General features: G+C 39.5%; 1 protein-coding gene across 5 annotated transcripts in view; it reads right to left on the bottom strand.

The window, feature by feature from the left end:
- The window catches only part of unkl (unk like zinc finger), a 54027-nt gene that overhangs the window by 27965 nt on the left and 12049 nt on the right, over positions 1-14013 (bottom strand). Inside the window, exons 1-2 of one of the 5 annotated variants that reach the window (XM_062049988.1) lie at positions 5832-5889; positions 541-712 (exon numbers count right to left, since the gene is read on the bottom strand). The exons of 1 other annotated variant lie outside the window; for it this stretch is intronic. In XM_062049988.1, coding sequence (XP_061905972.1) covers positions 541-572 — 32 coding nt within the window. In that variant the 5' untranslated portion in view covers positions 573-712; positions 5832-5889. Of the gene's footprint in view, positions 1-540; positions 713-5831; positions 5993-14013 lie in introns of those variants that run through there. 3 more of the 5 variants (XM_062049987.1, XM_062049986.1, XM_062049985.1) reach the window with 3 other exon arrangements.

Genomic DNA, 14013 nt, shown 5'->3' with positions numbered 1-14013 from the left:
AATACTGGGAAATAAGTTAGCGAAAGATATTTTAGGATTGCACCTAGAACACATAGGTCAGTGTTTTTCAACCACTGTGCCACGACACACTAGTGCGCTGAGAGATATTGTTTGGTGTGCTGTGGGAGATTAAGTAATTTCACCTTATTCGGTTAAAAATATGTTTTGCAAACCAGTATTTATAACCAGCAAATGTGTCGTTGTTGAGTGTCTGTGCTGTCTAGAGCTCGGCAGAGTAACCGTGTGATACTCTTCCATATCAGTGGGTGGCAGCAGGTAGCTACCGGTAATTGTTTTGTAGATGTCAGGAACATGGTTTGTCGTGATCGCGATATGCAGACGACAGCGGGAGGCACCGTGCAGATAAAAAGGTGTCTAATGCTTAAACCAAAAAATAAACAAAAGGCGAGTGCCGCTAAGAAAAAGACATTGAAGCTTAGGGATGGCTATGCAAAACGAAGATAAAACTGAACTGGCTGCAAAGTAAACAAAAACAGAATGCTGGACGACAGCATTCTCGGCACCCTCATATCTGCTGACCTCTCCTGGACCCAAAATACAACTGCGGTCATCCGGAAGGCCCAGCGGAGACTCCACTTCCTGAGGGTGCTGAGGAAGAACAGACTGGAGAGGCAGCTGATGGTGACCTTCTATCACTCGGCTGTCGAGAGCCTGCTGACGTACTGCATAACAGTGTGGTACGCCAGCTGCACTGAAGCAGACAAAAAGGCGATTCAGAGGGTCACAAAGTCTGCACAAAAAATCATTGGCTGCCCCCTCCCCTCCCTGAAGGATTTACAAAACTCCTGTTGCCTCAACAGAGCAAAAAGCATCACCAAGGACAGTACACACCCTGGCTTCCACCTGTTCGACCTGCTACCATCGGGCAGGCGCTACAGGTGGATCAGAGCCAGAACAAACAGGCTCAGAGACAGCTTCTTCCCCAGAGCAGTCACCATCTTAAACTAACTTATAATAATAATTCACCCCTATACAATATCCTGCCCTAATACCCTACTGTGCAATATTACCCTTCGAGTGCAATACATCCGACACTGATTGTTATTTATTACTCCGGTACTCTTGTCTTGTTCTGTATATTGTACAGTATTTTGTATTTGTATGGTGTTTTGTATATTGTACACGATTGCTTATTATTTTTATTGGATAGTAGTCTGTTTATTCCAATTCTTATTTTTTTTCTTTATTACCTCTTGTGTAATTTATTTTTACCCCATATTTGTTCCCACTACCGCACCTTAACTTGGAGTCCTTAATCTCGTTATATGCAAATATAATGACAATAAAGTCCATTCTATTCTATTCTATTCAGCAAAGACTTACAGCGTATGGAGCAGCAGACGGCGTCCACAGAGTACATCCGTACATGACATGACAATCAACACCAAAATAGGAGCGCAAGACAAGAACTAAAACACTACACACAGGAAAACACCAAAAAACTCCATATAAGTCACAGGGTGATGTGACAGGTCGTGACAGTACACCTACTTTGAGACAAGAGCTGTAGTGATGCATGCTTGGTTATGGTTTGAAATACAGATGTCCGATAATGGCTTTTTTGCCGATATCCGATATTCCGATATTGTCCAACTCTTAATTACCGATTCCGATATCAACCGATACCGATATATACAGTCGCGGAATTAACACATTATGATGCCTAATTTTGTTGTGATGCCCCGCTGGATGCATTAAACAATGTAACAAGGTTTTCCAAAATAAATCAACTTAAGTTATGGAAAAAAATGCCAACATGGCACTGCCATATTTATTATTGAAGTCACAAAGTGCATTATTTTTTTTAACATGCCTCAAAACAGCAGCTTGGAATTTGGGACATGCTCTTCCTGAGAGAGCATGAAGAGGTTGAGGTGGGCGGGGTTGAGGTGTGAGGGTATGGGGGTATGGGGTAGCGGGGGTCCCGGAAGAGTTAGTGCTGCAAGGGGTTCTGGGTAGAAAGCATTACCGTATTTTTCAGAGTATAAATCGCTCCGGAGTATAAGTCGCACCGGCCGAAAATGCATAATAAAGAAGGGAAAAAACATATATAAGTCGCACTGGAGTATAAGTCTCATTTTTGGGGGAAATTTATTTGATAAAACCCAACACCAAGAATAGACATTTGAAAGGCAATTTAAAATAAATAAAGAATAGTGAACAACAGGCTGATAAGTGTACGTTATCCATCCATCCATCCATTTTCTACCGCTTATTCCCTTCGGGGTTGCGGGGGGCGCTGGAGCCTATATGAGGCATAAATAACCAACTGAGAACGTGCCTGGTATGTTAACGTAACATATTATGGTAGGAGTCATTCAAATAACTATAACATATAGAACATGCTATACGTTTACCAAACAATCTGTCACTCCTAATCGCTAAATCCCATGAAATCTTATACGTCTAGTCTCTTATGTGAATGAGCTAAATAATGTTATTTGATATTTTACGGTAATGTGTTAATAATTTCACACATAAGTCGCTCCTGAGTGTAAGTCGCACCCCCGGCCAAACTATGAAAAAAACTGCGACTTATAGTCCGAAAAATACGGTATATATACACATAGTTTTTTAAAAGACTGGGTTAAATAAAGGAATTTCATTTCATTTGTTTATTTATCTCCTTCATTGATGTGCATCTTTGATCGATAGACAATTAAACCTCAAAAACTAAACACACATTTACACACCAATGCCTGAGAAGGAGCAGGATGAAGAAAAATATTATATTTTCCTGTCCCCTTCAACATAATACAGAGTCTTATTCAATGGATATCATACAAACCAAACAAATATATCCAAATATAATGAAAACAAACAAAAAAACACAACAAGTGCAAAACTTCATGAAGTACAAACCGAACAAAAAAAGTAATATACACCTCATGGGATGATACAAAACAAATACAAAACCAGACAAAAAAACAAGTAAATTAAAAAATATTAAGCAAAATGTAAACACTTATGGCTGTCCATATGATTTTATTGTTCTGTCTTTATATATTTTTTTCAATTGGAATATATTTTTAGTCTTTTATCTCATTGTAACGAGAATTTAACGCTCCCCCTGGTGTTGTGGTTATGGCGGTCATTTACGTTAAGGAAGTAGTTTGACATGTACTTCAGTATCAGGGAGGTGTAGCGGATTTTATAGACTAGGCTTAGTGCAAGTTGTTTTACTCTGTCCTCCACCCTGAGCCAGCCCACTTTGAAAAGGTGGGTAGGAGTAAGGTGGGATCTGGGTTGGAGGTCTAGAAGTAACCTGACTAGCTTGTTCTGGGATGTTTGGAGTCTAGATTTGAGGGTTTTGGAGGTGCTGGGGTACCAGGAGGTGCATGCGTAATCGAAAAAAGGTTGAACGAGAGTTCCCGCTAGAATCCTCATGGTGCTTTTGTTGACCAGAGAGGAGATTCTATAGAGAAATCTCGCTCGTTGGTTGACCTTTTTGATTACCTTGATTGCCATTTCATCACAGGAAAGATTAGCATCTAGAATGGAACCTTGGTAGGTGACCTCATCTTTCCTGGTGATAACAATGTCACCCACTTATATAGTGAAGTCATTGACTTTCTTAAGGTTGATGTGGGACCCAAATAGGATGCACAATACAATATATGCTATATATATACTGTATATACAAACCCCGTTTCCATAGGAGTTGGGAAATTGTGTTAGATGTAAATATAAACGGAATACAATGATTTGAAAATCATTTTCAACCCATATTCAGTTGAATATGCTACAAAGACAACATATTTGATGTTCAAACTGATGAACTTTTTTTTTTTGCAAATAATCATTAACTTTAGAATTTGATGCTAGCAACACGTGCCAAAGAAGTTGAGAAAGGTGGCAATAAATACTGATAAAGTTGAGGAATGCTCATCAAACACTTATTTGGAACATCCCACAGGTGAACAGGCTAATTGGGAACAGGTGGGTGCCATGATTGGGTATAAAAGTAGATTCCATGGAATGCTCAGTCATTCACAAACAAGGATGGAGTGAGGGTCATCACTTTGTCAACAAATGCGTGAGCAAATTGTTGAACAGTTTAAGAAAAACCTTTCTCAACCAGCTATTGCAAGGCATTTAGGGATTTCACCATCTACGGTCCGTAAAATCATCAAAGGGTTCAGAGAATCTGGAGAAATCACTGCACGTAAGCAGCTAAGCCTTCGATCCATCAGGCTGTACTGCATCAACAAGCGACATCAGTGTGTAAAGGATATCATCACATGGGCTCAGGAACACTTCAGAAACCCACTGTCAGTAACTACAGTTGGTCGCTACATCTGTAAGTGCAAGTTAAAACTCTCCTATGCAAGGCGAAAACCGTTTATCAACAACACCCAGAAACGCCGTCGGCTTCGCTGGGCCTGAGCTCATCTAAGATGGACTGATACAAAGTGGAAAAGTGTTCTGTGGTCTGACGAGTTCACATTTCAAATTGTTTTTGGAAACTGTGGACGTCGTGTCCTCCGGACCAAAGAGGAAAAGAACCATCCGGAGTGTTATAGGCGCAAAGTTGAAAAGCCAGCATCTGTGATGGTATGGGGGTGTATTAGTGCCCAAGACATTAATGCTGAAAAGGTACATACAGGTTTTGGAGCAACATATGTTGCCATCCAAGCAACGTTACCATGGACGCCCCTGCTTATTTCAGCAAGACAATGCCAAGCCACGTGTTACATCAACGTGGCTTCATAGTAAAAGAGTGCGGGTACTAGACTGGCCTGCCTGTAGTCCAGACCTGTCTCCCATTGAAAATGTGTGGCGCATTATGAAGCTTAAAATACCACAACGGAGACCCCCGGACTGTTGTACAACCTAAGCTGTACATCAAGCAAGAATGGGAAAGAATTCCACCTGAGAAACTTCAAAAATGTGTCTCCTCAGTTCCCAAACGTTTACTGAGTGTTGTTAAAAGGAAAGGCCATGTAACACAGTGGTGAACATGCCCTTTCCCAACTACTTTAGCACGTGTTGCAGCCATGAAATTCTAAGTTAATTATTATTTGCAAAAAAATAAAATAAAGTTTATGAGTTTGAACATCAAATATGTTGTCTTTGTAGTGCATTCAATTGAATATGGGTTGAAAAGGATTTGCGAATCATTGTATTCCGTTTATATTTACATCTAACACAATTTCCCAACTCATATGAAAACGGGGTTTGTAGTAGGGTTCAACCTCGGTCCACACAGCATTTCAGAAGGTGGCGGAAATGCACACCCGAAGGTTGCTCGCCAACCGCCATTGAACAAAAACAAAAAAAGAAGAAGAAGAAAGAATAAAAGAGTCCAAGAGCGACGCCAGACAAGACTGCCGTATTTTGGGTCGCTCGGCGTTCGCTCGCTATTCACAGAGAAAGTGCGCAAGGATTCGGACGCAACTCCAGCGGGGATCCCTTGAGCGTACGTCAATAAAAGCGCGTAGCGAGAAGGCACACACAAAATAAGGCCGAGCTATTTACAAGCAGACGGGGCTAGCTTAAGTCAACGTCGAGCTCGGGGAAAAGTTGACGGCCCCACGCTTAAAAGAAGCCCGAACGCCATTTTACGCTTTGTTGACTTTATCCCACTCACGGCGGGTTAGTCAATGGAGGTTAAAGGACTGGCGTGGCGACTGTTTTTAAGGGGTGTGTGGGGGGGGGGGGGGGGGGACTATGCAATGTTACAAAGCAACCATCTTTTCAGCGCGCGCACACAAAAAGAGTTTGGACAAAGACGGGAAGGAGGCGCGAATAAACGCGACGCTTCGGCCAGGCCGAGCTTTGTCGCTCCGGTAGGCGGCGGCTGTACTCACGTATAGTGGGTAGGTTTCTCGGTTTGAGGAGACGCATTGGCCGCCGTTTTCGAAACCGACGGCATTTTCAGTCAAAACAATCCAGTGCGCATGCGCGGGAGGGGGGATCTGTTGCGCCAGCGCATGCACGTAGACTCCACCAGCGCGCGGCGCTTCCAGCGGTGACCGCCAGGGGGTGCTGGAAACACACTGTAGCTTTGTTTTGATTAGTGCAAGTCGACGGTGGCCGACCGAGGCCCAAGAAGCACCTTTGCCAAGCATTTTGACAACTTAAGTTATACCCGACCATCCATTTTCTATTATTTATTGCAATATAAATGTTATAAAATTACCACTTTCCCCTCATAATATCACACAATTATTTCCAATATTGCCTTAGTAAAGCGCAAATATCGCTCCAAAAACTGGTTTATGCAACGCTGTTTTTAAGTTACACATGTGAGCACACCATTTATCACTTTCACTGGTTTAAAATGTGCTAACTTCTTGATGTAGTGCTCCTGTTATGGAGGTTAATTTGTGTCTTTATTACAAAAGCTTTTACACATTAAATTTTTTTTAACTGATTTTTTTTTATACATCAAATTCCGTCCATCCATCCATCCATTGTCTACCACTTGTGAATTATTTTGACAGTTTTACAAAAATGTCATTTCATTTCGTCAATTCATTTAATTAATAAACTGAATTTTTTAAACACAATTTTATTACAAAAGTTTTTGGGTTTTTTTACACTGAATTTATGTAACTGAACTTCTTGTATTGGAATTTGGTCTTTTTTTTACATCAAATTATGCTGACAATTTCATTGGAAAAAAAAAGTTTTAAACTTCATTGTATAACATTTTTGTGTAAAAAATGGTGTATAAATAAATTCAGTGTAAAAAAATCCAGTGCAGAAAAATTGTCAAAAAAAAAAAAATTTTTACACTGAATATTTTTACACTGAATTTTAATCAACTGAACTTTTATACACTTTTTTTTTTTTGACAATTTTTTTACACTGAATTTTAAAACTGAATTTTTTTTCAATGACATTGTCAGCATAATTCGCTGTAAAAAAAAACAAAAACATTCAGTTCACAAAATTAAAATGTACGGAGCCCCTAAAGGGACATGGGGGAAATTTTATTTTTTATAATTTTTGAATTTTTTTAGACATGTATCTCGTGCGCATGAGATACATGTCTAAAACAATTTTTCTTTTAAATAAATTATAAAATTTCCCCCATGTCCTTTTGGACTCTGTAAAAATGCAAAAAATTCAGTTTCATAAATAAATAGTAAAAAAAAGCTTTTGTAATAACCATACACCAAGGCGACGAAGCAACTCACCAGCCGATGTCAACATAACCACATAAGCTAATTATCTCTCTGTGATAACGGCACTGCTATAAATAGTTTATCTGCTCCAGCGCTAATAATAACAATATCACTAATACTTGGTTAATATTCAAGTAAGAAAAATGTAAATGGAATATTGTTTGTCATTATCTGTTTCCCAGATCATGTTTTGTTTAGTTAAAGGCTCCCTTAGTTCTGTTTCAGCACCCCTGGGTTTGTGTTTTCTTGGTTGCCGTGGGTGCTGATTATTTTCACCTGCCTCCGATTAGTGTTCGGAACGCTCACCTGCTCCCGGGCACTAATCAGAGAGCTATTTATTCCTGCTTTTCGCTACATTCAGTCTGGCTGTCTTGTTTGCGTCACGCAACAGTTACGTTGAATACCTTTTTGATTCCTTTTTTTCACAACTTTTGCACACCATTTTTAATGTAATGAAATTGTCAGTATAATTTGATTGAATTTGTGAGCAAAATGTGTTTGTTTAAAAAATACAGTGTGTTCCCAGCAGGCACAAGACATTGATACGACGTTGATTATACATACAAGTCCTTTAAAACTGACTTTGAAACAACGTTGCAAAATAGTTGTATTTTTAGATTGAGACAACGTTGATGTCTAACGCTGGATCCACATTGTTGGTTGGAAAGTTACCAAATTTCTAAGGTCAAATCCACGTCACAACCTGACATTGAATAAACGTTGTCAAAAAGCATGTTGTTTCAACGTTGTATTTGTGTTGTGGAATATTGGTTGGGAAATGACCAATATTCAACGGTCAAATCTACGTAAGAACCCAACGTTGATTAAAGGTTGTCAAAAAAAAATGGTTGTTTTGACGTTAGGTTTGAGTTGCTCAACGTCAGTAGCTAAATCAACAAGCTATCAACGTTGTTTTAATGTCAGAGTATAAAATTCAGTGTAAAAAGTTCACTGCAGAAATATTTGTTTCTTCAAAACCTCAAGACCTACTCTGGTAAATTAAATGAAATTATGACATTAATGAAATGAAAATGTAATGAAATTATCTGCGTAATTTTCTCAGTTATATAAACTCAATGTAAAAAAAAACCCGATTATTTCGGATATATAGTTTTTTCCACTACCACAGCCTATCCCAACTGGGAAAAATTCAGTTACACAAGTGTCAACAAATAGCTTTCGTAATAAACACACATGGAAAGAAAAAAAATGTAAAAAGAAAAAAAAAAAAATTAAATTGTTATATGTATCCAGTGATTATACTAAAGTTATTTTCCATTTAACTTCACCAGTTTTAGATTATTTTTATTTTTATTTTCACATTTGCCGTTCAAATACTGAGAAGAGACGGTGCGGTGATCAGCAGCCAATTGAGGCACGGCACTGATTTGTGCCTCAACATGGATTGTGCACAATGACTCGGCTAACTGCTGAGCTGCTGTGCAGTGAGACTGTATTGCTATATGAATTATATCAGCTAACTAAACTACGGCATAGTTTAGTTAGCTGAGGTATATAATGTACAGTGTATTTTGTCAACAACTGTATGTGTGTAACGTATTTCTTGTGCTGAGCATTCATAAAACTGCTGCAAAAGACGTACTGTCTGAGGCTCGCAGTAATCCGGCCTCCTGGTGGTAGAGGGCGGTAGTGATCCCAGAGATCATTCCTCGCCGCAGAAGAAAAAAAAAAAAAGAAAAAAAAAAGTTTGCAAGTCAATTAGTGCAGCGATTGTTTATTTCCTCTTGCCTGGACATTTATTAAAAACATGGAGGATTACATATGTAAAATAAAAAAGTTTTCTAAACTGGACTTTCAATCGAAGCAGGAGGTAATAATTAAAGGTAGACCAACGCCGGAGCTAAAAGGTTTGCTTTTGACTTCGGGACAGAAGACCCGTTCTTTTCAAACGGCGTGGTACACACGCAAAGGCTGGCTGTGTGGATGTCCAGCAAGAAAGGTAAGACCATAATAATGTTTTTTTTATTAAATGTGCTTTTTTGTGTGCTACAGTTGTGTAAAGAATGCTGGTATGAGCTTTTAAACATAACCCGTTAACTGCTGCCAATCACATGGTGAATAAGATACTATTTAGGGTTCATATGTTTGTAAATCTGACTGTGATGATGCAGTGCCTCACCAGACATTAACCTCACCGCACGCCACTGGCGTTCCTGCAGATTTAATGGTTATAGGTGCATTTTTGTGGAGTTTATTTACACTTTTGTCTACTCCGTAACAAATAAAAATGTACAATTCAAGGCTTTAAAAGAAAGTAAAATACGAGTAATGACTTCAATTAGTACTGTACATAAAAAAAAATAAAACATGAAGTAAATTCAATGTGTTACTCTCCACCTGTGGTAGGAAACATTATGTGTATCACTGTATTAAGTCATCAACTTTTGACATTTTTCTAAATGATAATAATATTATTTTGTCATCAATTCAGTTTGTGAACCTTGAGCTATTTTTCTGTCTCTCGGATAAGTGGGAAGTTTTTCACATTCGTTTTCCCCTCAACTCCCACTCATAGGGGATTTTACTTTACAAATGCAATTATACTTAAAATCCATTATTCAGCCTCTGAGGTGCACCGAGTGCCCTGCCTCGTAATTATGCATAGTCCTGGCTCTTCTAATTACTTTGGCACACACACACACACACACACACACACACACACACACACACACACACACACACACACACACACACACACACACACACACACACACACACACACACACACACACACACACACACACACACACACCTTTCAATACTACTCTTGGATTCAATGGAAATGTGGCTTTATAGCTTTGCTTGTGTTGTTTGCCTCCATTCATGCAGAAGGAAAATTGAATATTGTGATATTTTGCTGGCTTTTTTATGATGCGGTGCACCTTTGCACCTCTGTGACCTACAAGCACAATATTAATAAATGTATCACCAAATGCATCTTGCACCCTACAGCTACGTTAGCAACCAGCATGATCTCCATCATCTTCAACCTTGCAGGCACGTTAGAAACCAACAATATCTTGATCATCTTGCACTTTGTATCTATGTTAGTAAACCTGCAGGATCCTGACTGTCCTCAATCCTGAAGATACTTCAGCAATCTTCAGGATCTTGACCATTTTGCACCTTCCAGGTACGTCAGAAAAACCTGCAGGGTCTTGATCGTTCTGACTTTGCATGTTTGTTGGTAACCCATAGCACCTTGATCCTCATGCTCCTTGCAGCTACGTTAGAAATCCACAGGATCTTGATCATTTTGCACTTTGCAAGATGCACCTCTCAGGTATGTTACTTTATGAACCCACAGGATCTTGATCATCTTGCACCTAGGTTAAAAACCCACAGGATCTTATCATTTTGCACTTTGCAAGATGCACTTCTCATGTACGTTACATAATGAACCCACAGGATCTTAATCATTTTGCACCTTGCAGGATCTTGATCATCTTGCACCTAGGTTAGAAACTCACATAATCTTGATCGTCTTAAGCAGTGTGGGTCAAGTGTCACAACAGCAGTGACTAGGATGGCTGAAGCGGGAATCAAACCTGGAACCCTTAAGTTGCTGGCACGGCTGCTCTACCAACCGAACCACGCCGCCTAGGTCTTACACCTGGCGGATACATTGGAAACCTGCAGGATCTGGAGCATCTCGAACCTTGCAGGCATGTTAGAAACCCACAGGATCTTGATCGTCTTACTAAACCTTGCGGGTACGTTGAAAACGTGCAGGTCCTTGATCCCTGTGCACCTTGCAAGTACGTGATCGTCTTACACCTTGTAGGATTTTGATTAGATATGTCAGAAACCAACGGGATCTTGATAAGTTTCACCTTGCAGGATTTTGATTAAATATGTCAGAAACCAACGGGATCTTGATCACCTTACACAATGCAGCTATGTTGGAAACCCACGGGATCCTGATCGTTTTCACCTTCCAGGATTTTGATTAGATATGTTAGAAACCAACGGGATCTTGTGGGCGGTATAGCTCGGTTGGTAGAGCGGCTGTGCCAGCAACTTGAGGGCTGCAGGTTCGATCCCCGCTCCCGCCATCCTACTCACTGCCGTTGTGTCCTTGGGCAAGACACTTTACCCACCTGCTCCCAGTGACACCCACACTGGTTTAAATGTAACTTAGATATTGGGTTTCACTATGTAAAGCGCTTTGAGTCACTTGAGAAAAAGCGCTATATAAATATAATTCACAATTCACTTCATCTTGATCGTTTTCACCTTCCAGGATTTTGATTAGATATGTTAGAAACCCACAGGATCTTGATCACCTTACACAATGCAGCTATGTTGGAAACCCACAGGATCCTGATCGTTTTCGCCTTCCAGGATTTTGATTAGATATGTTAGAAACCCACAGGATCTTGATCACCTTACACAATGCAGCTATGTTGGAAACCCACGGGATCCTGATCGTTTTCACCTTCCAGGATTTTGATTAGATATGTTAGAAACCCACAGGATCCTGATCGTTTTCACCTTGCAGAATTTTGATTAGATATGTTAGAAACCCACAGGATCTTGATCACCTTACACAATGCAGCTATGTTAGAAACCCACAAAATATTGATCGTTTTCACCTTACAGAATTTTGATTAGAAATGTTAGAAACCAACGGGATCTTGATCGTTTTCACCTTCCAGAATTTTGATTAGATATGTTAGAAACCCACAGGATCTTGATCACCTTACACAATGCAGCTATGTTGGAAACCCACGGGATCCTGATCGTTTTCACCTTCCAGAATTTTGATTAGATATGTTAGAAACCCACAGGATCCTGATCGTTTTCACCTTGCAGAATTTTGATTAGATATGTCAGAAACCAACAGGGTCTTGATCGTTTTCACCTTGCAGAATTTTGATGAGATATGTTAAAAACCAACAGGATCTTGATCACCTTACACAATGCAGCTATGTTAGAAACCCACGTGATCCTGATCACCTTACACAATGCAGCTATGTTAGAAACCCTCGGGATATTGATGGTTTTCACCTTGCAAGATTTTGATTAGATACGTTAGAAACCCACGGGATGTTGATCGTTTTCACCTTTCATGATTTTGATGAGATATGATAGAAACCAACAGGATCTTGATTGTTTTCACCTTGCAGAATTTTGATTAGATATGTTAGAAACCCACAGGATCTTGATCACCTTACACAATGCAGCTATGTTAGAAACCCACAAAATCTTGATCGTTTTCACCTTACAGAATTCTGATTAAAAATGTTAGAAACCAACGGGATCTTGATCGTTTTCACCTTCCAGAATTTTGATTAGATATGTTAGAAACCCACAGGATCTTGATCACCTTACACAATGCAGCTATGTTGGAAACCCACGGGATCCTGATCGTTTTCACCTTCCAGGATTTTGATTAGATATGTTAGAAACCCACAGGATCCTGATCGTTTTCACCTTGCAGAATTTTGATTAGATATGTCAGAAACCAACAGGGTCTTGATCGTTTTCACCTTGCAGGATTTTGATTAGATATGTTAGAAACCAACAGGATCTTGATCACCTTACACAATTCAGCTATGTTAGAAAACCACGGGATCCTGATCACCTTACACAATGCAGCTATGTTAGAAACCCTCGGGATATTGATGGTTTTCACCTTGCAAGATTTTGATTAGATATGTTAGAAACCCACGGGATGTTGATCGTTTTCACCTTTCATGATTTTGATGAGATATGATAGAAACCAACAGGATCTTGATTGTTTTCACCTTGCAGAATTTTGATTAGATATGTTAGAAACCAACAGGATCTTGATCACCTTACACAATGCAGCTATGTTAGAAACCCGCGGGATCTTGATCGTTTTCACCTTACAGAATTCTGCTTAAAAATGTTAGAAACCAACGGGATCTTGATCGTTTTCACCTTCCAGAATTTTGATTAGATATGTTAGAAACCCACAGGATCTTGATCACCTTACACAATGCAGCTATGTTGGAAACCCACGGGATCCTGATCGTTTTCACCTTCCAGGATTTTGATTAGATATGTTAGAAACCCACAGGATCCTGATCGTTTTCACCTTGCAGAATTTTGATTAGATATGTCAGAAACCAACAGGGTCTTGATCGTTTTCACCTTGCAGGATTTTGATTAGATATGTTAGAAACCAACAGGATCTTGATCACCTTACACAATTCAGCTATGTTAGAAAACCACGGGATCCTGATCACCTTACACAATGCAGCTATGTTAGAAACCCTCGGGATATTGATGGTTTTCACCTTGCAAGATTTTGATTAGATATGTTAGAAACCCACGGGATGTTGATCGTTTTCACCTTTCATGATTTTGATGAGATATGATAGAAACCAACAGGATCTTGATTGTTTTCACCTTGCAGAATTTTGATTAGATATGTTAGAAACCAACAGGATCTTGATCACCTTACACAATGCAGCTATGTTAGAAACCCGCGGGATCTTGATCGTTTTAACCTTGCAGGATTTTGATTGGATATGTTAGAAACCAAAGGGATCGTGATCACCTTACACAATGTAGCTATGTTAGAAATCCACGGGATCTTCATCATTTTCACCTCGCATAATTTTGATTAGATATGTGAGAAATCAACGGGATCTTGATCGTTTTCACCTTGCATGATTTTGATGAGATATGTTAGAAACCAACAGGATCTTGATCACCTTACACAATGCAGCTATGTTAGAAACTCACAGGATCTTGATTGTTTTCACCTTGCAGAATTTTGATTCGATATGTTAGAAATTAACGGGATCTTGATCGTTTTCACCTTGCAGGATTTTGATGGGATAGAAACCAACGGGATCTTGATCAC

The sequence above is a fragment of the Entelurus aequoreus genome, linkage group LG06 (genome assembly GCF_033978785.1).
Source record: "Entelurus aequoreus isolate RoL-2023_Sb linkage group LG06, RoL_Eaeq_v1.1, whole genome shotgun sequence".
Taxonomy (NCBI): domain Eukaryota; kingdom Metazoa; phylum Chordata; class Actinopteri; order Syngnathiformes; family Syngnathidae; genus Entelurus; species Entelurus aequoreus.
This window is presented reverse-complemented; position numbering and strand designations above follow the sequence as displayed.